Source organism: Lissotriton vulgaris, chromosome 4_1 (assembly GCF_964263255.1).
Source record: "Lissotriton vulgaris chromosome 4_1, aLisVul1.2, whole genome shotgun sequence".
In the NCBI taxonomy this organism is placed as follows: Eukaryota; Metazoa; Chordata; class Amphibia; order Caudata; family Salamandridae; genus Lissotriton; species Lissotriton vulgaris.
This window is the reverse complement of record NC_141691.1, coordinates 569,044,709-569,070,416: the sequence shown is the minus strand read 5'-3', so window position 1 is coordinate 569,070,416 and position 25,708 is coordinate 569,044,709. Positions and strand designations below refer to the sequence as shown.

General features: G+C 44.9%; 1 protein-coding gene across 13 annotated transcripts in view; it reads left to right on the top strand.

Annotated features, from left to right (window-relative positions):
- LRRFIP2 (LRR binding FLII interacting protein 2) overlaps window positions 1–25,708 on the top strand; it is a 415,348-nt gene that overhangs the window by 228,043 nt on the left and 161,597 nt on the right. For all 13 annotated transcript variants that reach the window (XM_086964773.1, XM_086964762.1, XM_086964761.1 and 10 more), the window contains 2 exons: window positions 3,502–3,546; window positions 7,839–7,967. In XM_086964773.1, the coding sequence (XP_086820899.1) occupies window positions 3,502–3,546; window positions 7,839–7,967 (174 nt within the window). The remainder of the gene's footprint in view (window positions 1–3,501; window positions 3,547–7,838; window positions 7,968–25,708) is intronic.

Below are 25,708 nucleotides of genomic sequence, written 5' to 3'. Positions count from 1 at the left end.
GTGCGGCTTTTTTTCCAAAAGCCGCGTTACATGACGAGCTCAGCTCGTCATCAGCACACGCCACCCGTGGCTGATGACGAGCTGAGCTCGTCATCAGCAGCGAAGGGGTTAATTATTGAATTTGCATGTAACCTGTAAATATGCATAGACGTCCACCACTGTCTCTCTGCTGTTCTTGTATTCTGTTTTTGTTGTTGTTTTTTTTTTTTTACATTCTTGAACGGCATGTACAGTACAATGCACTAAGACGAGGATTAGTGGTCACAAGAGAACATCTATTTCCCAGTGTTTAACTGAAATGTGTAAAACAGTTACACTGAAATGCTGCTGCAAATTCTGTAGACATTACTTGAAAACTAAAGTCTCTATCCGATATCATTTGACGTAATGTCCTCCAAACATCCCTTTGGGAGGTGTGCACCTCTCAGGCATTGTGCTTTTTTAAACTCTATATTAATGGTGTGTATCTTCATTATAGGCCTTATGCTACAAAAGAAAAATAGTTAATTTTAACAGTAATTTTATCGCATATGCATCTGTTGGAAATGGTCCTTTTTAGGGTGCTTTCCATCGACTTTTTCCTTTTGTCCCTCCTGGTTTACCATTGAGCTATGTGCTAGCCTTAAGACTTTGAGCACTTTTGACACTGCCATTCAATGCCAAAGCGCTGTGCTTGTCTTATACATACTGGTGATTGATGTAAATATGATTGGCTGATCTGAGTTAGCTGTAAGTCCCTTGTCTAGGGGTTAGACCTGTATCTAGGGCATGTAACCCAAGTGCTCCTCCCTGGGCCTGCAGCACTGGTTGTACCACCCACTGAGGTAGCTCTTCAAACGTGCCATAGGTTTACCCTGGCGGGCCTGTGTGTGCAGGTTACTGTTACTCTGCTTGGCCTTTAAAAAGCTACTTGCCAAGGTTCTGTACGTCTCTTGCTACATCAGAGTACTCTGTGATGGCAAGATGCGATGTCTGGAAAAAGCAGGGCATGGGCGTGGGTGCTCTACATGCACTGGTAGTGAATGGCACCCCCACTGGAAAGGCTATGGAGCAGTATTTACTCCATGCAGAAGAGTAGCAGTATAGTGTTTGATATCCATGAGTTAATGGCCAATCCTCACCAGTCGTACAAGTGGATTCAACATTACTACTGTGGAAATACTACTTTGAGAAAGTGGGCATTTCTGTGTTAATGGCTCTCTGTGCTGGTCTCAAGTGCACATCTGGGTGCTGAGTGTGGCGGGGCAGCGACATTGGTGCATTCCTGATTGAAGGCCATAAACTAGGGGCTCAAGGGAAACCTCGGACTCTTGACGGGCCTCCCTGGGACAAATACGAGGGGGTGGAATTGGCACCTGCATTCCAAGGGGCAGGGTTTGGCCCCACTAAATATATTGATCAAACCTCCCAGGGTAGAATGGCAGACAGGACAACATTTAGCGAGGCCCGGTGGCCTTTTGAACTGATCTCATCTTCAAAGGACATTGTTATAACTACTAGGTCTCTGTCCTCAGGAGTTGGAGACGCTTTTGGAATTTGAACCATACTACGCTGGTTCGATGCTCTAATATCGACAAGAGGAACTATTGGGGCAGGAAGGACTGCAACTGGATTACCCACAGACTTGTGGGGACCTGGAGCTTGTCGTGCTCCAGGAAGAGGACTATCACACAGTGGGTTTTGTCTGAATGTTGCCGGCCTGCAGATAATTGCCAGCGGTCAAATGCCAATGTCTCTAAGCACTCTCCAAGGGCCATTTGGCTGGCCTCCTGTCCACAAGATCCCAGAGGCAAAAAGGGTCTCCCTGTTTACTTAAGATAGTAAGTACCGTTTATGGTGCTGCCGAAACGGGTGGAAGTGATTGTCGGTTGGGACAAGGTCTGTCCTGACATACGCCGTAATCACACTGTGCAGAGGAGTTTGCTTGTAAAGATCAGCGGCCCACCTGGGGTGCCGGAATGTGAGGATATGATATTGAGCAGTGCTGGGGAAGTGTCCGGTGTCCAAGGGACCTGTGCTTGCAGCTGGAAACCTGTGCTGGGTCTTAGTACATAGCGTGTGGTGTCCAAAGGGTGTTTGGGGAGGTTTGCTGAGATACAAGACCCGAGCTGGAAGCCTAGACAGTCTATGACCTCCAGATCAGGAAGATGACGCTGCTTGACATCACGTCCTCTGTCCGAGGTTGTCTACTCCCTCCCCATGGACCTACGACACAAGGTACTCTGTTATGTAGTCTATAGTGACTGAACCCAAGGGGGGTCTCGCCTTGTGGGCACCCACAGCTGTCTGCCCTGAGCAACTGCAGCTCACACCTCCGCCTGAGGGGAAACATTTCTCCAATTTGGAAGCGCACCACTTTCTGGTGTGTCAGTCTTTTGCTTATGGGCGGATAGTGATCCTGCACTTGTGAACGTGCAGCTGGGTGCCTGAAGACTTCATCTGGATGGAAGAAAACATGTAACTGCTTCCTTTCATTTTAGGCAATCTCAGCAATCAAATTAAAGTGTCGCCAGCGGTTGTAAAATATATCGTTGGCTACTGTAGTTTGAATGGCTGTTGGGCTGGGTCACAAGGTGTAGTCAAAACCTGTGATTCTTATGACCATTACAACTGTGCGGGATGTTCCATATTGGAATGTCATGGTTTATGCTAATGTGTTGATTGAAAAGTGTAATACCTCTTAACAGTCTACATATATGTTTCTGTCACTTTTGTGGGAGGCAATTCTTGGATCGTGAACACCTCAGGGAAGTACGCACATGTGTTTATGTTGCTTACGAGGCTGAGGAGATAATGAGGCAGGTAAATACTTATGACTAGTACATATATGTTCATGCTACTCTGCTGCTAATGGGAGAGTTCAACAATTGCATATAACTGTACAGCACATATCCGATATGTATGTTGGTTAGATTTCAATGTGTGTGTAAATCACAGACCAGTGTTTTATTCATACAGTGTGAAGTCTTTTTGTAGTGTCCTCAGTGTGTTGCGAGGGGGGTGTGGTGCCAATAATATACACTTTGACCCTGATGGTAAAGCCTGAATACTCTGTGTCAAGCTACCCAATGGTGAGCACAAATTATCGGACAAGTGTATCATACTCATCCTATCAAGGACGGTGGATTCTGTTTTACTTCGATGCGTCCCAGCCAGCCAGAAACCACTGGGTCAAACCGTATCTTTGATCAATATTCTTGCTAGTCTAATTTATTCCCCAGTGACTTTTAGTTTGTAATAAAAAAAGATTCTTGAACTCCTTTTAATTTAAAAACTAAACATAATTGAGCGAAACCAGTGGCTGCTGCTACACACTGACCCCAAGTATCCACTTTAATGTGATATGTTTAAGTGTAAGGCATCATTCCTTTAATGCCAGGTAATGTTTAATTTTCACATTATTGGGAATTTCCTCGATGGAGAATTGTGAATTGTAAGCCCCTTTCCGTTTAAAAATTGAAATTTGTGTACATCCTTATTTATTTTCTGTTTTATTTCCAGCTGGATGAGAAGGCAGAAAAGCAAAACTCAGAAACGTTTTCTAGGGTGAGTAATGTGTTTTTAGGTTCTTGTCATCCACTACATGATTGACTTACAAAGAGTCATACCAAATATATGTTGAATGTTGGTTTTGAAATTGTGTTTTTGTTGCCTAGCTTTTTTTGACAAATGTATGTTGAATTACCCTTGTATTTGTTCCCAGGCGTCTAATGGCTTTTATTAGTCTTCAAAAGCTTAGCATCCTTCATTTTGTGGCATCTAAGAAACCTGTGTTACAATCCAAATTCTTTGATGTAATTTGACTAAGTGGCGAAGCGTTTCTAGCAAGTGGCAAGTAATGCATTCATTAGGTAGTGGCTGGATGGGCTTTTAATTAATCGACGTTCTATACCAGAGAGAGAGTGCAGTCTATGGCTGTTTCTAAAATTAATGTTTACTGCAGTCTTTTGTCAAGACATCTCTAGCCCGACCCATGTTGGAGATATAATTCCAAATTGTCTAACGGTGTGTTCTCTTTAATACAAGAGATAGGTTCGCAATTAATGCAGACATTCAGACAAGAACGTTCTGTGTCAATCGAATGTCTGAAGCAAATATTTAGTTTATATATCTGAAGGTCATTGACAAAATAGACACATTCCAAAGCCAATTTATTTCCCTGAACAGTATGGCAACAGGAGTACCACTGACATTTTCCAAGCTCAGTGTGGTTGAGACTTGAGGGATCATTCAGGTTGTATTCAGATTCCAATTCTGCATACCAGCTCCTATCACAATATTAACCCCCTTACTCTAGGACCAGTTCATTATTCCTGGTCTGAAGCTAAAGAAACACTAAAGTTCCACGCTTTCTCCCATTCCATTTCAGTGGATAGTGTGCCTCCAAAGTTTTCAAAGTCTTTACTCTTACTGTCTAAGCATGATTATTCTTGACAAATACCTCTCTTACAAAAAAGTAGAAGGGTCTAAACTCTCCTTGGAGGCAAACACATGGTGAGCATCTTGGGTATCCTCACCCTACATCACTTTTGCAACATAAAATGACTTTTATTCGACATATGACACTCACCTCTGCTTTCTGCCTCTCCTTCCTCAAATCATCAAATACATCTGTTATTAATAAGCTTTAGGCTTTTTAGAGTTATGCAGACCTTCTCCTTTCTAATATGAACTAACAGGACATCTTAGGACCAATGTTCAATGTGCTCCTTTGGCTACTTATGTTACTTAGAGTTCCTAAAAATAATGGCGCACAAATGAGTGCTGCACCACCTCTCCAAGTCCCATTTCAAGCTCTCTTGATTGTTTGAACAGGAAACGTTGTGTGTATAGAATTTATGTAGTACAAACCTCGCTAAACTCTCTGCAGTGTGGTACAGTGAAGAAGGGTTTATATATTGAGGGGGATCAGGAGCCCAGTTCAAGGCACTCTGAGGGGAATCATCATCCTCCAACATTCAGTTCCTCTAGTATGTCATGAGAATTGTGGTCAAATTAACCCAGCTATGGAATACCATGCATTAGTACCTGTGAACCTCCTTTTCCCACTACTCTTAGCTTTCCTTCGACTCCTGGGGATTTTTTTAATGAAAACATTCAACAAGATTTGCATCTCATGTTGCTATGGTCTCAGCCTACATATGTCCTCCATTTTTTTCCAAGAATCATGAGGCTTTTTAAATATGCTGCTCCACATACGTTCAGAAAATGTTTTTGCAGTTGCGCTTTTTTTTCATATAAGAAACACTGTTTTTTATGGTTTCAAAGCTCACTCAGGTTCTATTCTATTTAGGTTTAAGTACTAACACACAGTATGTCTATTTTATCATTAATATTGCATTATGGTTATTGCAGGTTTATCAACTTAATCGTGGCATCTCGTATTAGAGAGTAATCATGCCTTGAAGCAAAGTTTTATTATTTACATTGGATCTGAAAAATTCCAGCCACAATGAACCTTTCAAAATAGATGCAAATTAGACTGTTAATTGATAAGACCATGAGACAGCATGGATGCGATGGATTTCTGAAAATCGAAAAAACAATGTGTGAATGAGACGGAGAGTAAGGTTTGCTTCAGAGCACAAAATGCTTCATAAACAAATTGGTAAATGAGTCTCTCTTTGATGGAAGAAAAAATGTCAAATGGACTTAGCAAATTGAAAGCTAGGATAGAGACCCAAACAATGCAGCATCCCAAGAGTCTTCCTCATCCGGTTTACATAATACATAGCAAGTAAAGACTTCCTAAAGAGTACGATGGAAGTTCAGAAAAAAAATCACCAAATGATTCAGAATGTTCTGTGCAGTAATGAAAAAATGTCATCTGTCGACTGGATTTATCCCAGTGACTCTTAGGTGTATCTTGAAACAAAAAAATCACAACCTAAAAGGCAAGGTAAATGGATCAATGGGCTCCGCAGAGCAAGATTGGAATGTTCAAGGTTAGATGGGCTTTCTAGGCACAGTGAGAGAAAGGGGGTAAGCATGTAGTACCTAAATGAGAAGTAGAGTGCAGAAAATGAGATTATCAGGTTAAACATGATTATGATTGTAAAAATTTCTAGTTACAAAAGATTTAAATAAGCCCTCCAGAATCTTCAGGTGCTTTAATACCATACAAGGTTTGTTTTCAGGAGGGTTGAAGGTAAGGGTATCAAGCAGTATAGGGACAGAACTATAAGGATCGGTTTAAAAGGTTAAGAAAGAAAAAGCAATATATAAATAATACGCTGTGAAGTGAAGGTCGAACTAAAAAATGTACAATAAGAAGTATTGCATAAGCGGATAGTAGTGTGGCAGTGTTGACACACAAAACTCGCAGAGGTTCTTTGTTTTGTCACTTAGTCTGAATGTGTTTTGTAGATCCACCTGTTAGATGGGAAGTGCTTATATTTAAAAAGAATGAATATCAAATAGCTTATTTAGTTTCTCGAAAAACTGGATGGGTGACGATCCTACTGGTCAAGACAGTTCTTCTCCACTTGGTAAAAGAACAAAGTGAATGGAATTTTGTGGGGTGCTGGTAATGTTGGTGGTAGTTCTGTCACTGCGTGAGCCGTTTATAGGGACACCAGTTTCAGCATGCTTCCAATAAAAAATGGTTGAGGCCAAAATAATATTTTGCTTTTCGCTAATGTAATTTAAAATTTTGGTGAGGGCCCAGCAACTTTTCAAGTATTACCTTATCCGAAATCCAGGACAAAGCGGTCCATGACCATGCCAAAAGGCTGACCACTAAAATTACACATATTGACTTTGCCAATTGTAATTGTATTTATATACTGCTTACCACCCTTGACAAGGCATTGAAGCGTTTTTTGGCGAATAGCACGCTACTCCGGAACCCAAAAAGTATTAGTGGTGTATTATATAGAGAAAATAGGAGTTAATTTGAGGGGTGGACATGCAAGACTGTTAGTTGGATTTAATAGGATAATGGAAAGTGTTATTTTGTGAATCGTAATAGTAAGATAATATTTGGGATGAGTAAAATGAGAGATATGGGGGAAAGAATCTATAGAAAAGGATTAGGAAGATCATAGTAGTAACATTAGGTTTGGGATGAGTCAAAGTGGTGATACATGAGGGAAGAATTTCGGAAGGGTTGTTTTGGAGATCACAATTGCAAAATGAGGTTTGTGGTGAGCCAAGGAGGGAAAAGGATGGAAGAGTCTAGACCAGGGTATTTTGGCGAACATAGTAGTAGGATGAGTTTTGGGATGAGTCCGATAGTGGAGATAGAGGTTATATTGAGAGAGGTATAAGATGAGACAGAGTAGTGCATTGGAAACAATCAAGGGTTATTTTGTTTCCTTCTGCAGTAGGAGTAAAGTAATAAATATGTAAATAGTTATATAGAAAGGGTGTACATGTATAAGGAAGATAATATAATATATTGAGATTTAAAGTTGTTTTGTATAAACTCAGACTTTAATGTGTTGCTGTACTTGAAGCTTACTTATTTCTGTATATTTCTAACTATTTGTTATGTACATGTTATTTTTCATCACTTTTTCAATAGTGAAGCATTTGTAGATAAAATCGTTATGATATTTGCATATTGTGATAGATAAATAAAACAGAGACCCATAGGCATCTAATCACATAACTTGCATGAAAACTATGTAATTACCTATAAACCTGTTAAGCCTAGAATAATATATATTTACTTTTTAAAATGTAATTCATTTCTAAAGAAGGCAAAATACATTTGTATCCATATCCGAAAACTAATTTGATGTTGTACAAACAATGCACAGAAAGTCTTAGTAGTACTAGTACTTATACAATTTGAAGAACCTTTCTTTAAATTTCTTTTGTTCTATTACTTGTAGCCATCATCTAGGAATGCTAACTCTGGACTGCCTGGATCTTTTACTCCACTCAGTGGCTCTTCCTCAAGACGTGGCAGTGGTGATACGAGCAGTTTGATAGATCCTGATGCTTCTTTAAGTGAATTGCGGGTATGTTTCCTGGAGTTTTTAACATTGAGCATATTCTGATACAAGTGGAACTCACTGGAAAACATTGTGTCCAATACAGGACATTTCTAACAATAGATTCTCTCCAGTAAGTATGCTTTCTAAGTTACAGCAGTCCCTTGGAAGATCACATTTGATACAGAACTATTGTTTGCAACAGTGTTCTGTTCAATAGAATTTCCAGGTTCTCTGTGCATAGTAAATGCAATGAGATGGGTGCGTCACGAGAGATGGCATTTAAGGACAATCTCTACATGTTTGAATCAAGCAGCATTATTTCCATGAATACTCTTCCCTTGGTCTGTAAGAGTTGTTTTGTTTCTTGAACTACTTGAAGTGTGTGCTTAAAAGGGGCCGTTTTAGAACATTTTTTTAACATACATATTAAGGTTTTTTATTATTTGCCCTACTCAAACAGTGTCTTTAAAAGACACAGTTTTTTTCCAAGTACTTGACACACATCTGATGTATTTTAAAATTCCCATCAGCAAACACAAACTTAATTTACTTAAAGGAAGTTCGGACGTTGAACCAGAAACAATATCCTGCTCTATCCGTCGGTACACCGGTCGTTCCTCTAGGCTGTTTCGTGGGGAGACTGATGGGAACTCGCTCACACTGATTGGTTCCCTTTCACAACTGTTTTTTAGGTCTCGCCTGTCGATGCGCATGCGCATCGAGCAAGCGAGAGTATTGGGACTTATCCACTCTTTATCCACACTGCAAGGAATCGTGGCGATTCCTTGCAGTGCCCGTGACTTTTAAGCTCAATGCGCATGCGCATTGAGCTTAAAAGCGCGTGCACGTCCGTCTTGGTTTACCCGCTCCGCCCCCTCCCCTTCCCGCCGTGTCGCATTTCTCCTCCCCCCTCCCCTCTCTTCCCTCCGTCTTGTTTGGTTGTCCCTCCCCTTCCCGCCGTGTCGCATTTCTCCTCCCCCCCTCCCCTCTCTTCCCTCCGTCTTGTTTTTATTTTATTATTATTTTGCCCAGCGCACACAGCGTCCGATTAACAACATATGTCACTTCTCTTTTTTATTCATTATTGTTTTTATCGTGGCTTACACTATCTCTTACGCACATAACTTTATTATACACAGCACTCGCGCAACGCCATTTCCGGATCTAAACACGCCCCCTTGCATCACACGCTGATTCGACTCCCAACAGCAGACACGGAGTCGCAGGCCAGCAGCCACGAGTGCAGAACCACTAGTTTGCGAATAGGTAAGCGCATAAAATTACCCCTCCTTAAGTCGCAGCACATCACCGTAGTTGCATTTAACATTTGTGATTTCTTAGCTCAGAGGTTTCTACCAGAGGTGACAGCGGAACCATTATTTATTAGGTTAAAAGAGTTTAAGACATTTCTTTAAGACATTAGTCCCTTTTTAGGGTCCATTTTTAGCGGCAGTGTGAGACCATCTCTTACAGGATTTTAAATTGCAGAATGGGGTCAGTGCATCCCATTTACTTACAACTTATTTACTTCTGAACAGCAAGGCGCGCATAACATAAGCGCGTTATTTTCACTGCAACGCTTGTTATTCACTGCGGGCTGGAGGGAGTGAGTCTCTGTCCCGGGCCTCGAGGCGGCAGGAAAGCCCCTGCCAGGGGCCCCTGCAGAGCTGCTCTGTCGCAAGAAACGCCTTGGAAACTTAGCGCCACTCATCAGGATTCATCGAGTGCGTGTGATTGGTGTCTCTCTGCCTCGTGTGCCTTCTCTCTCTCTCACGTACATCTCTCTCCCCTCCCCCCAGATCTCATCCTCCTTAAGGGCCCGCCCCCTCAACGGTGACTCACCTAGCAGGCATCCAGCTAATGAAACTGCTGGAGTTTAAAGGGCTCCTACCTGCTCCAGCAGACCCCGGTCATGTGACATGGGGGTGGGGGCGCAACGCCCCCCTACCCCCCATGTGGGGGAACACCCAATGTACTGTAACCCGACCGACCCACTCCATTCTTATCTGCACGAGCCTCCTCGTGCGCAGCCTGGTTCCCCGCCTTAACCTTGTAATTAGACGCTTTGCTGCCCTTCCTTAAGCCACCAAAACGAGGCCCCCCATACCCCTCCACTCTCGTCGCTCCCACTCCTGTGCTTTGTCTCCCTCTAACCTGCCTCCGAAATTGAAGCGTTTTTATGCCCCCCACCGTCCCCCCGTTGCGTCTCTCCAGGCCAAATTCCTCTTCGTCAGTACTCTGGGAGACAACTCCTAAGCTGAGGCTCCTGCAGCAGCCCCCCGCCACTCGCGCTCGCCCCTCGTGCGCCTTTGTCTACCCTTTAACCCGACTCCCCATTGAAACCTTCTTCCTGATACTCCGTGCGTCACCCCATGCCAAATACCTGGTTTGTTTTACTCCGAGAAGAGTAAATCATCTGCGCAGGATCACAGGATGTTGAGCCACTCCCAAGTCGGCAGCTCTGTGCATAGGCCACATCACTTCCCCTATGGTCCCCACTATAGCCTACGGTTGCCTAGCGGGCCCCATTGACTAACTTGCGTCTTCTGTGATCCTGTCCGCCCTCCGAGCTTAGCCTGCCACTCACGAATTGCAATTTTCTAACAACCATTGAGCCAGCCCCAGACAAAACACTTCAACCCTCCTATCCTCACACATCATTAACCTACCCTCCCGCATATTGCTCCACTCCTGCTGCCATATGAACCATCGCGCTGGGGGCAATGCAGTCCTCCATGCGCACTGCTGCTAGGCCCGCAAGGTGGTACCTGGGCTAAACATTGGGTGTAGCCACACCCTATTGTAATTGTATACCACTCTTCACCCTCACTCACCCTCACTCACCCTCACTCACTCACCCTCACTCACCCTCACTCACCCTCACTCACCCTCACTCACCCTCACTCACCCTCACTCACCCTCACTCACCCTCACTCACCCTCACTCACCCTCACTCACCCTCACTCACCCTCACTCACCCTCACTCACCCTCACTCACCCTCACTCACCCTCACTCACCCTCAACCCCTCACTCACCCTCACTCATCCTCAACCCCTCACCCTAACTCACTCACCCTCACCCTCACTCACCCTCACTCACCCTCACTCACCCTCACTCACCCTCACTCACCCTCACTCACCCTCACTCACCCTCACTCTCACTCACCCTCACTCTCACTCTCCCTCACTCTCACTCACCCTCACTCACCCTCAACCCCTCACTCACCCTCACTCACCCTCACCCTCACTCACCCTCAACCCCTCACCCTCACACAGTGCAATAGGTCTCGGAGCATTTGAGTTAGAGCTTTTAGAATTGTTTATGGCTGTTTTTATTTGTAATTCTTTAGCATTGGCTACAGGAAACAAAAATGCTAAAGATTTACAAAAAAAAACCATAAACAATTCTAAAAGCACTAACTCTAATGCTGCGAGACCTATTGCATTTCCAATGCTTGTCCTTATTTACCAACACTTTGGTTATTTTTCTGTTAGATACATAATTTAGTTGGCCTCTTTGACTCACTGCTATTCATTGTTGGTTTCATTGCTAGTCAGGGGGTATAGCAGTCAGGGTCGTAAAAAACTCCCCTTGGACCTCCCCTTTGTGTTCTAATGTTGCGGTCTTCAGGGCCATGTCATGCCATATACTAGTAGAATTTTCACAATACGATCTAGGTTTAACCATATCCAATTGCCAACTGTAAGCACCATATTTGGCCCTACACCAAATATGTATTTCTCAGATCAAGAAGTACATCAATGAATAAGAAGGATGGATATGACTTACTATTTGCGATCTCGTTTTTTGTTGCTTAATTTTCTTTGTTGAAATTGTGCTGGTGATTGTACTTTCATATGGTTTTATAACTTGTTACTGACTTTTATCTAAACCTGATCTGTATTTCGTTTAGTAAATCTTGCACACTTTCAGGTTTTGATTAACTAATAAAAGTTGAACATTTTGCCTGATCAGAAAACTGCAAATTTTGTAATGCAGAGATTGGTATGTACCATCTGAAAATGCATACTAACTAACTGCAACATGTTAGAATATCTTCATACTTTTCAAATCCACATAAAATCTTCTGAATCCCATTGTGTGTATCTTTGCCTAACGGCTAAGACATTCAAGGTGAGTTCTCTGTAAATTATTAATGGATGGTTCAGTGGCAGTGCGTGGCTGTTTATGCAGAAGTGCTGTCGGCTTTTACAGTGACATGATTCTTAGTGTGTTACTTGACCTGAGTGACCCAAGTAAAAAGACGACTGCAGTCCTGCAATTGCAGACTGCATGAGCAGAGCAAACTGCTCAAACTCTTCTTTGCCCTCACCATGAGGGACAACTTCACAGCACTATTTATAATGTATGCCAGTCAAACGTAAGGTAGGCCTCCTGAACCCAGGAGGCAGGGTGCATTATATTAAATGTGTGGACATATAAGTGCAAGCTTTTATGTCCCTATAGTAGCCTCCTGCCATTAGGGGCTACTTTAAGTATTTAGGGTGTCATGGGTTTACATGGACTGGCACCTGGTCACTACCAGGGTGCCAGCTCCATTATGGTACCACTGAAAAGTGACGTATTTGTTATCAAACAACTCGTCTCATCAGATCTGACAGATTTTATGTGACATGCACCCAGGGGGCTACCTTAGAGGTTGCCCACCCAGTTGCCCCAGCCTTTCCTGTCCCCTGGCTGACAGCCTACAGCTTCTGCCACCGAAACAGGAATCTGACCCCCTGCCAGGAGGTTTGAACTCTCTCAGGAGTCAGAAACAAAGGCCTGCCTTGGTGGGAGGTGTTGCCTCCCTCAGAGGCAGGATGCCTAGTGAAGTGGCATTTCACTAGCTTCAAAGCTCTCACCGCCTCCGATATGCAAGCTGACTTCCTACCAGAGGAGGAAAAAACCAACCCCCTGCTCCATGCACATTTGCAACCCAGGCAGGTGGGAAAATCAGGTAGTCTGGAGGCATACACCCCCGAAAGCTAGCCACACCCCCTAGGTTTGGCTACCTGGTCTGTGCAGCCAAAGAAGTGTTCTGTCATTTTTAAAGTGTCAGATTAGAGGCTTCTGGTTAAAAAAGGCGCCACTCTCCCCTTGGAAGTGGTCTCCTCTGGGGCATATTAGCCACTGGGGCTAGTAGCACATTGACTGCTAGCTCCCACACCCACAACCCTAAGTCTAAAATTTAAGGGGCTCCCCTGGCACCAGAATCACCGATCTGATCGACTTACAACCAAAGGAAAAAGAAGAGACCAGAGTCTGTGTCTTCAGGACCTGCACAGTGAAAAGGTGCCAAAGTCTGCACCTGTGTTAACCACCCTGTAACTGCACAACTGTGACTCGGCCTGGACCGGAGACCGGTACCAAAGGAATAGGAGCCCCTCTGCAAGCCAAAGACAACACCAGAACTCCTTTGGACTAGAGGTACTAGTCACCACACCCAGATCCATAGAATCACTAGCCATTGTGCCCGTCGATGGAAACACCCAAAAGTAAATGCTCTTGTGCATTGTGAGAAACGTAATCCTGACTACCAGCAAATTTCAGGAAGCTGCTGGTTTCCGCCAGACTCAAGGATGTCAAAGTGACCAAAGGCTGAGCTTGCCACTGCCACGGCTTGTTGGTAGCCAGTCCTGCTACCATTACCTTTTTTCAACGTTTTGCATCAAGGTACTCCTGCAGCATCTTCAGCTCGATGCCTCTGTGGCCCGTTGAGATTTTGCTCCCCCTCCCTCACCACCACTATCTAAGGGGTAAAACTAGCAACCCACTGCTCCTGCTTTAGCATCAAGGACATTCGGTACAAATCTGCACCCAGGCTGTACGAGCCAGGTAAAAATCAACTGTCGATGCCTGGTCCTGAGACCTACCTCAGACTCCCTGGTTTCCACTGCTATCGACCTGCAAGGGACGATTGTCATAGTGCATTTCCTCATTGACTGTTACGTTAAAGTTTTGAAGGAGTGAAATGCATAGAGTAATCTTTCCTTTAGAAATCCTTAACACTGGTTATAGTCATTCTATTTTGTTTGTATTGGTGTTAAATGTATATAAAAATAGGCTTTGTTTTTAATAAATGGTGTTAGATTTCTTTCGAGTCGTGTCAATTACTTACCCATGTTGGTACTCTGACATGCTTAACTCATGTTCCTCTAGTAAAGCCAGGGTGCTCTTTGCCACACTACCAGGCCTGAGCTTGGGATTTATTAGTGTGAATCCAAAGGACCTATTTGAGGTATTGTCAGATTATTATATAGTGAAGCCTTAGCAGCCTTGCTGCATAATAATCCACTTTCCTACAATCGGACTGGTGAAAAAAATCAGAAAGGTCATGTAACTGCTAAAATTACAACAATCACAAGCGGCATTGGGTTTCATTCAGTATGAAAACATGGTTAGTAAATATTCCATCTGTGAATACCATTAAGCCCAACCTCACTCTGTGTAAATTCATGGGTCTAACGCTAGCGAATTGGGGGTATTTTAAACCTATGTTGATACCTTTCCAGTTTACTTTTTTGTTTAAAATAAGAGAGTAGTATCATCTGCCTTAAATGTGGAGTCATTGAGGTCATTCACACAATCAAGTTCAGTTGTGCTTTTCACTCTATGTATCCGTATTACATTCCAGAGGCTTTTGACTAGCCCCATATTGATACAAAAAAATTGTATTGTCGCCATGTACAAAGTCTAAATAAATATGTTTTTAATAGCAAAAGCATTGATTACAAACTGATTTGGGAAAATTAGATGTCTCCCGTAAGTGGGTCAAGACCAAAAAGTATTATAAAAGATCTGACCCACCCATAACAATCTCCTTAATCTCCATAATAATCCCATTCGTCTCCTATTTGCTCAAAGAAATATCCAGTTTGGTTTAGATTGAAATCAAAAAGTTTACTTAAAGCTTTTATTTGACTGATACATGTCTTAACAAAAGCAGTACTAACAGACAACATGGGTTGTTAAAGTTAACTGGTAAAAGTGGTGCTGGTTTCTGAGACATAGAAATAATTTCTTTAAAGGAAAAGGTTGATCGAAGTGCCCTTTGTTTGTCCAACAATATACTTAAGTTATGTGTACTGTTATTGGCCAGCCAAAAAATCTGATAAAGCAGAAGTGTCTGGAAATTCTGGAATGTTGTCAGTCATTACACATTGTAATCTAGCTAAAAAGGTTCTTGCCCATGTGTTGTTTCAAAAACAATTAGATCAGTGAGCGATTATTTAAAAAACCAAAAATATGTTTCTGATGGATACTTTTAACCGCAGATTCCTCACCTTACAAATGTTCCCCAGGTGTTATACTTGATATAGAATCATTAAAACAGTACTCCTGCACGCCACATTGTGCAGCTCCATGCCAACATCTTTCCTCAGTGGAAGCGACGAGGGGAGCCACATGTAAGAGCTACCCATGCGTACTGACATCAGTTCATTCTTTCCACACTGTTAAATGTAGATCTCCAGCTACTCCTTAGTCTTTCTAATACTTTTTCTAAAAGTATTAACAAACATTTTTCCAGTGTGCAAGTGAAAATGAATCTTTCCAAGAAGAGAGGGTACAAACCATACATGGAATGTCGCAAGCACATGTCTGTGACAGACCCTTACGAGGTATGTTTATGGTGCCTGTGCCAGTACCACAATTCTGGGGCCTTCCACAGCGGGGCCCAGGTGAATCTGAAGAACATACTGGACCGCTAAGTGTAACTTTATGTTGCCATATATCTGAAGACTCAATATGACATCAAAAGGAAGGTGCTACTCCAAAAGTAATTCCTGTGGCAGATCTTCATTGTGGTTGAATTCTTCTGGTAAGTCTAAAAAGAAGACTACAGCATCTAAGCAGGAATTGGACCTTTCCGGCCATTCTCGAACCCCAGAGAGAGCATCCGTGTTCTACCTTCTCCCACTCCCTATTGTCTTCAGAACAGATTCCAAACCTGGTCCTGAATCCTGATGCAGCAAGTCGAAGCCTTAGGGGAGGCCTTGCTGCTCACTTTCCGCACTTTACCAGCTCCCTCTTCCGTGCCTTCGGACCCCAGGTTCCGCAGAGACCCCTCAGTCAGACTTTTGCTGGCAGGCCCGCTCTTGGTGCCATCTGTGGCTCTCAAACCCACCTTAGTTCTGGTGTCATTCTCTCTGCTGGTTCCTTTCCAGTTTACGGCAAAGACTTGCTAGAGGAGGATTCATGACCCCCTGTGTTGTCCAACTCTGAGCAGAATCCACAGAGGACGCCTTCTGGTCTGCACTGGAGTTCAGCCAGCCAATCAGCAATCCCTCAGATTCTGTTACCTTGCCCTTACCACGCAGTAGAGGTCACACTTTACACTACCTTTTCACCACCGACTCTGATAATGAGAATTATGATGAAGAGGAGGCTTGTGCCCCCAATAGGATGATACCAATTAGTATATGGGACTACAGGATGCCAGTGGCCTGGCTACATCGCCAGACACTGTCCTAGTTTCTCCTCCCAGCCCTGCCACCAAAGACAGCGCTGCCTTTGATATAATTAAGCGAAGGACAGCAGAAGTAGTAGGGCTACTGCCACCTACTATGGAGGTGAATACCAATGTTCTTAAAGAGGTTCTCCAGTCTAGTTAAGCGCCTACAGAACCTCTGTCACCTTAGTTTGACACCCTCACATATACCCTTCTGGGCATTTGGGCCAAACCACCTTTGGGAAGTCAATAGGCAAGTCACAAAGTGCCGTCGACGAGTGCCTGACTACGGTGATTTCTTACCAAACATCCAAAGCCAGAGATCTTAGTGGTGCAAGCGTCCACCAGTAAGATAAATCCCAGTGCCTTTCCACCCACCCCACCGGATCATGAGTCTCCTCATCCACATGCCAGGTCCTTCGAATGACTGCTGTCTTATAGACCAGTGCTCCCATGCCGTCTGGGACACAATTCTCAAATTTTACAAGCATTTATGCATGACCTTACAGCTTTTCTAGCTTTTCTAAATTGATGATAGCTGTCAATGCAGCAAATTTGTGATCTGTTCAGGCCTGGACATGACAGACTGCCACACTGAGCGACTGGCACGGGTAAGGTGTTATGGCCTGAATGAGGTCTATGGGCTTCTCGGGGACATTCAGGCATCCCTAATAGAACTGCCAATTGAAATCTCTCACCTTTATTTTGGCAAGAATTTGAATTTAATTTTGAATTTAAAAACATTTATACAGCGCTCTTTTACCCAGCGGTTTCATGGCGCTAAGAAAGATTTAAAGAAAGTAGGGCAACACCACTGTCCTGTCTGCTCCCACCAAAATGTTCCACCAACACCTTTGCCTCCTTTGAGGTTAAGTTAGATAAAAAGTTCCAGCGATATCAACATCAACCCAGACACCATCTCCGCATGCCTCTCTGCTGTTTCATGGCTTCCACTCACAGTGACGACACCCAGGGCATCAGTAACAATGGGCTGTTCACTACCCCGTTCCTCCAGCAAATACATCTTCATTGTGTCCTTTCAGACATGTTTCCTCCCATTAGGCGGCAGGATCCAACATTTCCTCCAGGGGTGGCAAAAGATCATGTAAGGCAAATTGGTCCTGCAAATGTCCACCATGGTTGCACCCTTCCCTTCCTACCATGCCGAACCTTCCATCACATTCAGAGTGGTTGATGCAGTACCAGCAGTCAATTTTTAAGAAGGAAGTGCAGGCTCGTTTGGCCAAAGGTGCCATAGAGAGGGTTCTGACCTTGGAAGTAGGAGCTAGGAGTTACTCCCACTACATCCTTGTGCCCAAAGAGGACAGAGGCCTTGGTCCTATATTCGCTATCCACCCTCTCAATCCCTTCATGTGGAAGACAAATTTAAGATGCTCATGCTAGCTCATGTCCTGTCTGCCCTGGGCCCCAATGGTAGTGCTGGACCTGCACAACGCTCATTTCCACATTTATGTCCTGCGGGCCCACAGGCACTATCTGCGGCACATGGTGGACCGAGAGCACTTTCATTTCATGTTTCTCCCTTTTGGCCTCATCAACCCTCATTGTCCACAAAATTGATGGCATTGGTCACAGCAAATCATCAGAGGGTAGAGGTTCCAGTCTTCCTCTACCTCAACAGGCTGTTAAAGGTATGCTCTCCACAGGCAGTTGTCGTCCACCTCCAGATGAAGCTAAACCTAACAATGTTTTTTTTTCCTTACATTTTTTTCATTTGTAACGATGTGCAGTCAGAAAGACAAACATTGTTATGGGAAACGGCAGCTCTGATAGAGTTCAGGGAGATACTTTTTACTGAAAGTGGTCATTCCATTTCATGTCAGGTAGGCTATCACCCATCCGGCATTGATTGTTCTACTTCATCCCTCTATTGAAGAGGGGACCACTTCATCGTTTGGACCCCAAGAGAACACTAAGGGCCTCATTAAAATGCTGGGAGGAAAGGCTCGGACCAGCAACCGGAGGCTTTCCACCCGACATGGTAGGTTTACAGTGCAATGGCTGTATTAGGAGGATGATGGTCGAAGGTAAACCTGCTGGGGGATTCCGACGTGTTTCCAAAGGGCTCAAGCAGCTAGTTGGTCCATCTGGCTCACAGCATAATCCCTTAATGACGGCAGCTCCGCCATCGGGATTATGATGTCAGTTTCCGACTTCCAGGAAATAGGGGCAGGAGCACCCTTCTTGTCATCTCAGCGCTGTTAGACCCCGTTGCATCTTGGTAAACGCAGTCGATTCGCACATTCAAGTCGCTGTAGTTTTTAACAATTGTTGGTTCTGGCAGTGCAGATATCTCTAGACACTAGTGTTTCAGGGTTTAGTCCATCATCAGTAGAGAGCATATATTATTTTAGAAGCATGGAAAAAGTCTTTGGGGGTTGCTGAGAAGGCGCCCAGGTCCTCGCAGGTCACAGTACCTATCCAAGGCACACAGGTGCTACACCGGAGAGCTCGTCAGCTCGTCAGCTCGAAGCCGAAGAAAACAGGAAATGGGGGCAGGAGCACCCTGCTTGTCATCTCAGCGCTGTTAGACCCCGTTGCATCTTGGTAAACGCAGTAGATACGCACATTCAAGTCGCTGTAGTTTTTAACCATTGTTGGTTCTGGCAGTGCAGATATCTCTAGACACTAGTGTTTCAGGGTTTAGCCCATCGTCAGTAGAGGGCATATATTATTTTAGAGGCATGGAAAAAGTATTTGGGGGTTGCTGAGAAGGCGCCCAGGTCGTCGCAGGTCACAGTACCTATCCAAGGCACACAGGTGCTACACCGGAGAGCTCGTCAGCTCGAAGCCGAAGAAAACAGGAAATGGGGGCAGGAGCACCCTGCTTGTCATCTCGGCAGTTTCCGACTTCCATTCCAGGTCGGCCTTTCCGACATGGAAAGGCTGTCGAAAAGCAACATTAGGGCCCATAGCAGGGCCCCCTGGCCCTCCGCAATGGGGCCTGAACATCCCTACATGGTGTGGCTGCCACACTGTGCGGGGATGTTTAAAAACCTCAATTACTCAATGAAAGCATGTACTGCGGGCCTTATCCGCCCGCTGTACAAGTTTCCATTGAGAAATGGATGTTTGCGACTGCACCATGGGAGGTCGCATCAAAATACTACGGTCGGAACCGCCGACCTGAGGTCTGGCAGTTCCTTTCCGCAACAGTGTTGAGTGGCCGAAAGTTTGCCCAACATCATAATAAGCCATACCTAAGCTTTTACATTAATCACACCAGAGAACATAGTGACCAATCATCTCTTTGTGGTGTTCTCTAGGGCACAGAACGGAATGGCAGTGCAAAAGCAGAAGATCTCCTGGTTGATTGTTCTCTGCATAAAAATCTGCTGCCATCGGCGAAGATGCCTCCTCGAGAAGGCTTATGAGCTCATTCCACCATAGCCAAAGCTACTACCACTGCATTAGCATGTGGAGTGCCTGTCCTGGCTATGTGGGCATCAGTACATACGTTTACAAAGCATTACTCCCTCAACAGTTTGGTTCGATAGTCAGGTCTGTTAAGAGGGGCATTTTGGCCTGAGTCAATTCCCTGACCCACCATTGTGTGAGTTACTGCTGTGTTATCTATTCACAAGGCAAAGAATCTGGGGCTAGAAGTATCCATCAAAAGAACAAGTTACTTACCTTCAGTAATGTATTCTTTGGTGGCTACTCTACGTAACCGCAGATTCCTCACTGACCCTACCATCTCCCCAGTCTGCAAACTGGTCATGTCAATCTGCTGATGAACTCTGCTTCTGGGCATAGAAAGCAACTGACCTCATTGCCCATAGGTTGCGCATATATGAGGCTCTACTAGTTTCGTCCGGAGTGGAATGACTGTGTCTCCACACAATTACACCTGCCAGCGTGCAGGAGTACTGATTTAAAGTTTCCAGATTCAGTCTGACGCCTGGGGATTCAATATTCACACGGTGAGGAAGGTGCTGTTAGGTAGAGTATCCTCCTCCGAAAGAGCATTACTGAAGGTAAGTAATTTGTTCTTTAGGTAAATTATATGGTAACATTGATACTACAGAAGTTAATTTGTAAACATTATTTTTATAACATATCACCTATTCTAACAAGACAAATGCAAAGGGGACCTTTTACTGATTAAATGATCCACATTTATTTTCCTTATTGCTATCCACACTAAAGTTTATAGCATTTAAATACATTTTTGTAACTAATGTGTTTAAGTATTTGTTCATTCAAGATTTCCAAACAATTTTATATTAATGTGAAAACAGACGCTGTTCAAATAGAGCACTGCCGCTTTCTCAGTTTGCAATCTATAACCAGAAATGATGCCAGCCTCCAAAGAGGCTGGCATAGGATTTTATGCCAGCCTCCAAAGAGGCTGGCATAGGATTTTATCTAAAACGCACAAAAGCTGCTTGTAATAAATCAAACAACTGGAAATAGCTAGGGATAGCACTCCAACCCATTGTGCTTTTGCTCACCATGCCACCTCAGTTTGGACCTCGCCATATGCAAATCAATCTTGACCCTGCTTGTTATGGGAACAGTCCAGCCTGAACTAACAAGCCAGGTCCTTCCTGAACCAGAACATAAGCAACTCACAACCTGTTTCGCCCTGCTCATCAGCTGGGTTCAGCTTGGTTCCAGTGACAGTGAGCCTGGGACGCTAGCTTGGGCATACCCATGCCACTTAGGGTGGTACATAAAACACACACAAGGTGATGGGAGGCGCTGTGCAATTAGTCAAACCATTGCCATGTGCAAATCTGTCTTTTATTTTTTTCTATACTGTTTTTATTAAATTCTTTCATTTAATAGCAACAACAATATGAACGGCCCCATATAATGAACAGTTGTCCAGGGTGGAGTAATAGCATCGACAAGCATATACAGATGATAGGAGTGCCTGAAAAAAGAAACTGCAACACGAGTTCAAAACGAAGAGGCAAGCATGTGATGTCAACTCAGAGTGCAGGCTCAGAATTTTGGAGATTGGGAGCCTTGAAGCAGGGGTCAAAGCAGAGGGGGCGATTGAGACCGGGGTGTAGCTAGACAGCGTGTGTGCTGATGTATAAGGTTTGTTGGGCACACTGAGGCAAGTACATTGGAATTAGGATTGTAGTATGGGAGGGGTACCAGCGGCAATGGAGGTCTCAGGGAGCTTGCCATTATTGGAGTGGGGCGAGACATTGCGATAGAGAGCTTGCGCCCAGAGCAAGGGAGTCACTGGTGGGGAACCAGCAAATTGGCATTCATGGTGGCAGTTTGTCATTCCGGATATGTTTTAGGAAGTGATCTAGGAGTTTGTCCCATACAGGGGAGATGGGACACTTGCAGATATGTCAGTCTTCCTCATAGTGCAGGGCTTTGCCCTCAGCCCTTCCCCAGCGTCGCAGCGCTTCCCGCCAAGTCTTGACTGCAGGGGCCTGACTCGATCTCTACTGTAGGGTGAGAGTTCATTTGGCGAGGAGGAGCGCAACGCCTGCCCTCACCTCCATGCGCTTTCTAAGTTTGAAAATGCCCAGGGCACAGGCCTCCCATGTGCAAATGTCAGGAAGCTCTGTTACTTCTCTGAGTGTGGTGTGGACCAAAAACCAGTATGAGATGAGAGCGTGGCACGACCATAGCATATGTCAATGGTCTGCACAACGGTGCTTGGTAACGCGGGCAGCCCAGCAGGGCATGGGGAAATAGTGATTGAGTTTCTCAGGTAAGCCCTATGTAGGACTGTGAACTATATGCTTTTCAAGTGTGCATACCAGGAGTCGTGTTGTGGAAACAGTCTTGTCCTATACAGTGTTTTGTAGCGCCCATTGGAATTCAACCTTCTATTTGTCTGCAGAACAGAGTTGGTTTGGGACTCATCATCAAGTACGGACCAGAGAGTTTGAAAAGTGTTTTAGTTCAGGTATGCCAGGTATTGACCCCTGGGAAAGCTGTAATCATCTATGAGTTGGTCAAGGGAGAGAAGGTGTCACTCTTTTAAGAGGTCATCAATAGTAGACTAGGAGCAGGCATGCCAAGCTGCTAAGTCGGCTAAGAAATGTCATCCTAAGGGTGGGTGGTAGGCCCTGCAGGGGGAATGTTCGGGCATAAAATGGGACGTGGTGGGTAAGGCAGGCAATTCTTTTGAGACACCTGGAGGGCTATTGTTACCTGTAGGAACTGTGAGGTACGAAAGGTGGCCACAGGCAGGAGGAAACTGGAGCACCTTAAAGAGGTAATGTGCCAGATCTTGAGCATATTTCTTCTAAATTGTTTTCCTGAAAGCCATTGCAAGACCCTCTGGATCTGGGCTGCCCTGTCCCATGGAAAGGTGCACCTTTCCATGGGAAACAGTGGTGAGTCAACCTGCGCAGGTGGACTCTGGATATGGGATCAACGTAGTAGGGCAACATTTTGTATGCTCAGACGGTTGCCTATCCCCAAAACGGTCAGCTCCTGGAAAAGATTGTACTACTGTAGCTTGTTGAAGGCCTTTTCCAGGTCTAGTATTAAGCAAACTGCATATGGGAACTGACCGGGGGCTCGACCCATCAGATGGAATAGGCGATGTTTGTTGTGTGATGGGCTGTAACCCGGCACAAGGCCATTTTGGTCCGGATTCACCAAGGACGTAAGGTTGAGGCATACCTCGCAGTCAGGAGTTTCACCAGGATCTTATTGTCTGTGCCTAGGATTACTTTTGGCCTACAAGATGCCAGGAGGGTCGGATCTGTCAGGCTTCAGTATGGACACCAGAAGGGATTATCACAGAGATGGGGGTAGTTGCCCAATCCTTAGAGCTTCATTGTATATCTCAGCCAGCTCAGGTGCACGAAGCTAAGTAAAAATGCTGTAGTATTCTAATGACAGGTTGTCGAGGCCTGGGGGCTTATTTTTGGCTAGGGTTCGGATGGCCTATTTGATCTCAGGGATTGCGACATATTCATCCAGGTCATTCCAGGTTATGGGCGAGACGCAAAGGAGAGGGAGCCTTGCTATGAATGACTGGACAACGTCAGACGGTGGACAAGCGGCCCACCGCGAGTATTGAGTGAAGAAGGCATCTCTAGGATGTCATGTTGAGTGTGCAGAGTGGCACTGGAGGACGAGGTAATCTCTAGCATCCGAAGGGAATCCTGATTTATCAGCCATGCAATAAGACAACTGGATTCGTCCCCCTCTCGAGGAGTCTTGGCTACGTAAGCTTTGAGTTTGAAGCAATGCAAATGTTTACAAAAAAATATATACATGCTGGGGTTTAACCTCAGTGAGAGCACGGCTGTTGGAGGGATACAGGCCTGCTGCTTTGTCCAGAGTGGAAATCTGGCATTCAGAGTTTCCAATCTTTCGTTCGAGTATCCTGTGGACTCCCGCTATTTCCTGTAAACACAGCCCCCATGTCATTACCTTGAAGGCGCCCCATCCATTCGCCCTAGTGGAAGCCGAGTCTCGGCTTTCTGAAAAGTATTGGGGGCGTTCTTTGACATATCTATGATGTGCACATCATGGTCTGAGACAACACAGCCTTAAGTAGTCTATGTGGTGGATCGTGTCTAGGGTAGAGGTTGAGAAGTGTATGCAATCGCACATACAATCATGTTTCATTGAGTAGAATGAATAGACTCTAGAGTGGGGATTTATGGATCTCTACGCGTCTACTAGTGACCATTGGCGAACCCACCTCTGAAAATGGTCTTTCTGAGGACTTGGGCTGAGGGGGGGGGTTGGGAGCAGTCAACCTGGAGGTTGAGTGTGCAATTAGTCTGCAGGTTGAACCCACGGTGTCCCGGTTATATGCACTAGCACCTCCAAGAGTGTCTTTGGTCTTTATTGTGGGCATATATGCTGCACAGACTGAGCTATGGCGTACTGCCGCTCCCTGTTCACTATGGTATCGAATGCTTGGAAGGGAACCCCAGGCCGGATCCAGAGGAATACCCCTGGTGCATAGACAGAATAGGTGGTAGTATGAGGAGTTCCCTCCAGCGTTTGTACATGTGCTGTAGTTCTACTGACGTAATGTGCGTTTCTTGGAGGAATTTAATGTGTGCATTCTGCTGTTTGATGTAGGAGTAAACCATATAGCATTTCCTTGCTATATGCATGCCTCAGACGTTTAGAGTAAGGAGCCTCGTCTTATATAGTGGGGCCATGAGATTGATAGTTAGGCTGTCCTGTGGGGGCTAACAGACAGGGGTAAAAAAAGAGATGAGGGTAGCTCTCCTGGGGGACCCAGTGCAGTGCCTTTCCTGTTTTGTTCTGTTCAGGTATAGGATCCTGGTCAGATCACTGTGTGAGGGATTGGGGGTAGAGGGAATGAAACAATACAACATGTGGGACATGCTGCTGTTTGTGGGGTGACCAACGGAGGCTTCTGGGATGTCATGGTGCGAACAGTATCACTGTGGAGTCTTCATCGGACATGAAGCTATGGGAACCTCTCTTCCTCCTCTGAGAAGCTGTTGTTTTCTCCCAGTGACGCCAAAGCCTGTATAGCCCGTTGCCAGTCTGCAATGAGCTTCTCTAGGGAGGGGAGGGGGCATTTAGAGACTACAGATGTCTCCAGAGACCTCATCGATTGTCATGAAGCCCCCCCTCGTCGGCGATCAGCAGTCCATTATGGTTTCTATTAATCCAACACAACATCTTTAGGGACTGTAAAGAAAAGCGATTTACCCTTTCCTAGAAGTTTGAGGCAGGTAGGGAATAGCAAAGAGTATTGTACGTCCAGTCGCTTCTTTGCACCCAAAAACGATGACGTTGAACTGCAGGTGTGTAATCGGGGAATAGCATGAGTTGTTTTTCACGCTTTAACAGTCCAGCTGATCTCACTGCTCTCATAATGTCTTGCGGTCCCTGAAGTAGAGGACTTTGGCAAACCCCTGAGATAGGTGGTTTCACCGGAAACCTGTGAGCTCTCTCCAAGGATAAGAATGTTGTAAGGTCAGAAGCGGAAACAAAGAAGCAGAACCAGTTTTTCAAAAATATCTTGAACCTCTGGGAGGCCTACAATACTGAAGTACCTTCTGCGAGAGCAGCTTTCTGCACCTTCCGCCTGCTCCTCAAGAACCTTTCCTCCACTCTGGAGGTCGGCTAGCATGTGTTAAGCAGTAGTCATCGGGTGGCAAACCCTAGCCTCTGGTATGCCATCGCTGTATTGGTCCCCAAGTGTCCGTATCAGGCCCCAGCAGGTCGATTCACTGGGGTTTCAGTCGTGGCCCCAGGGTGCTGCCCTGCAGGGGTGGCCGAATGTCAGATGATGCCGAGCCCTGTGTGGAAAATATAGAGGATTTTTTCGGCCAGTGGAGCGGAGCTCTATACAAGAACGGCTGC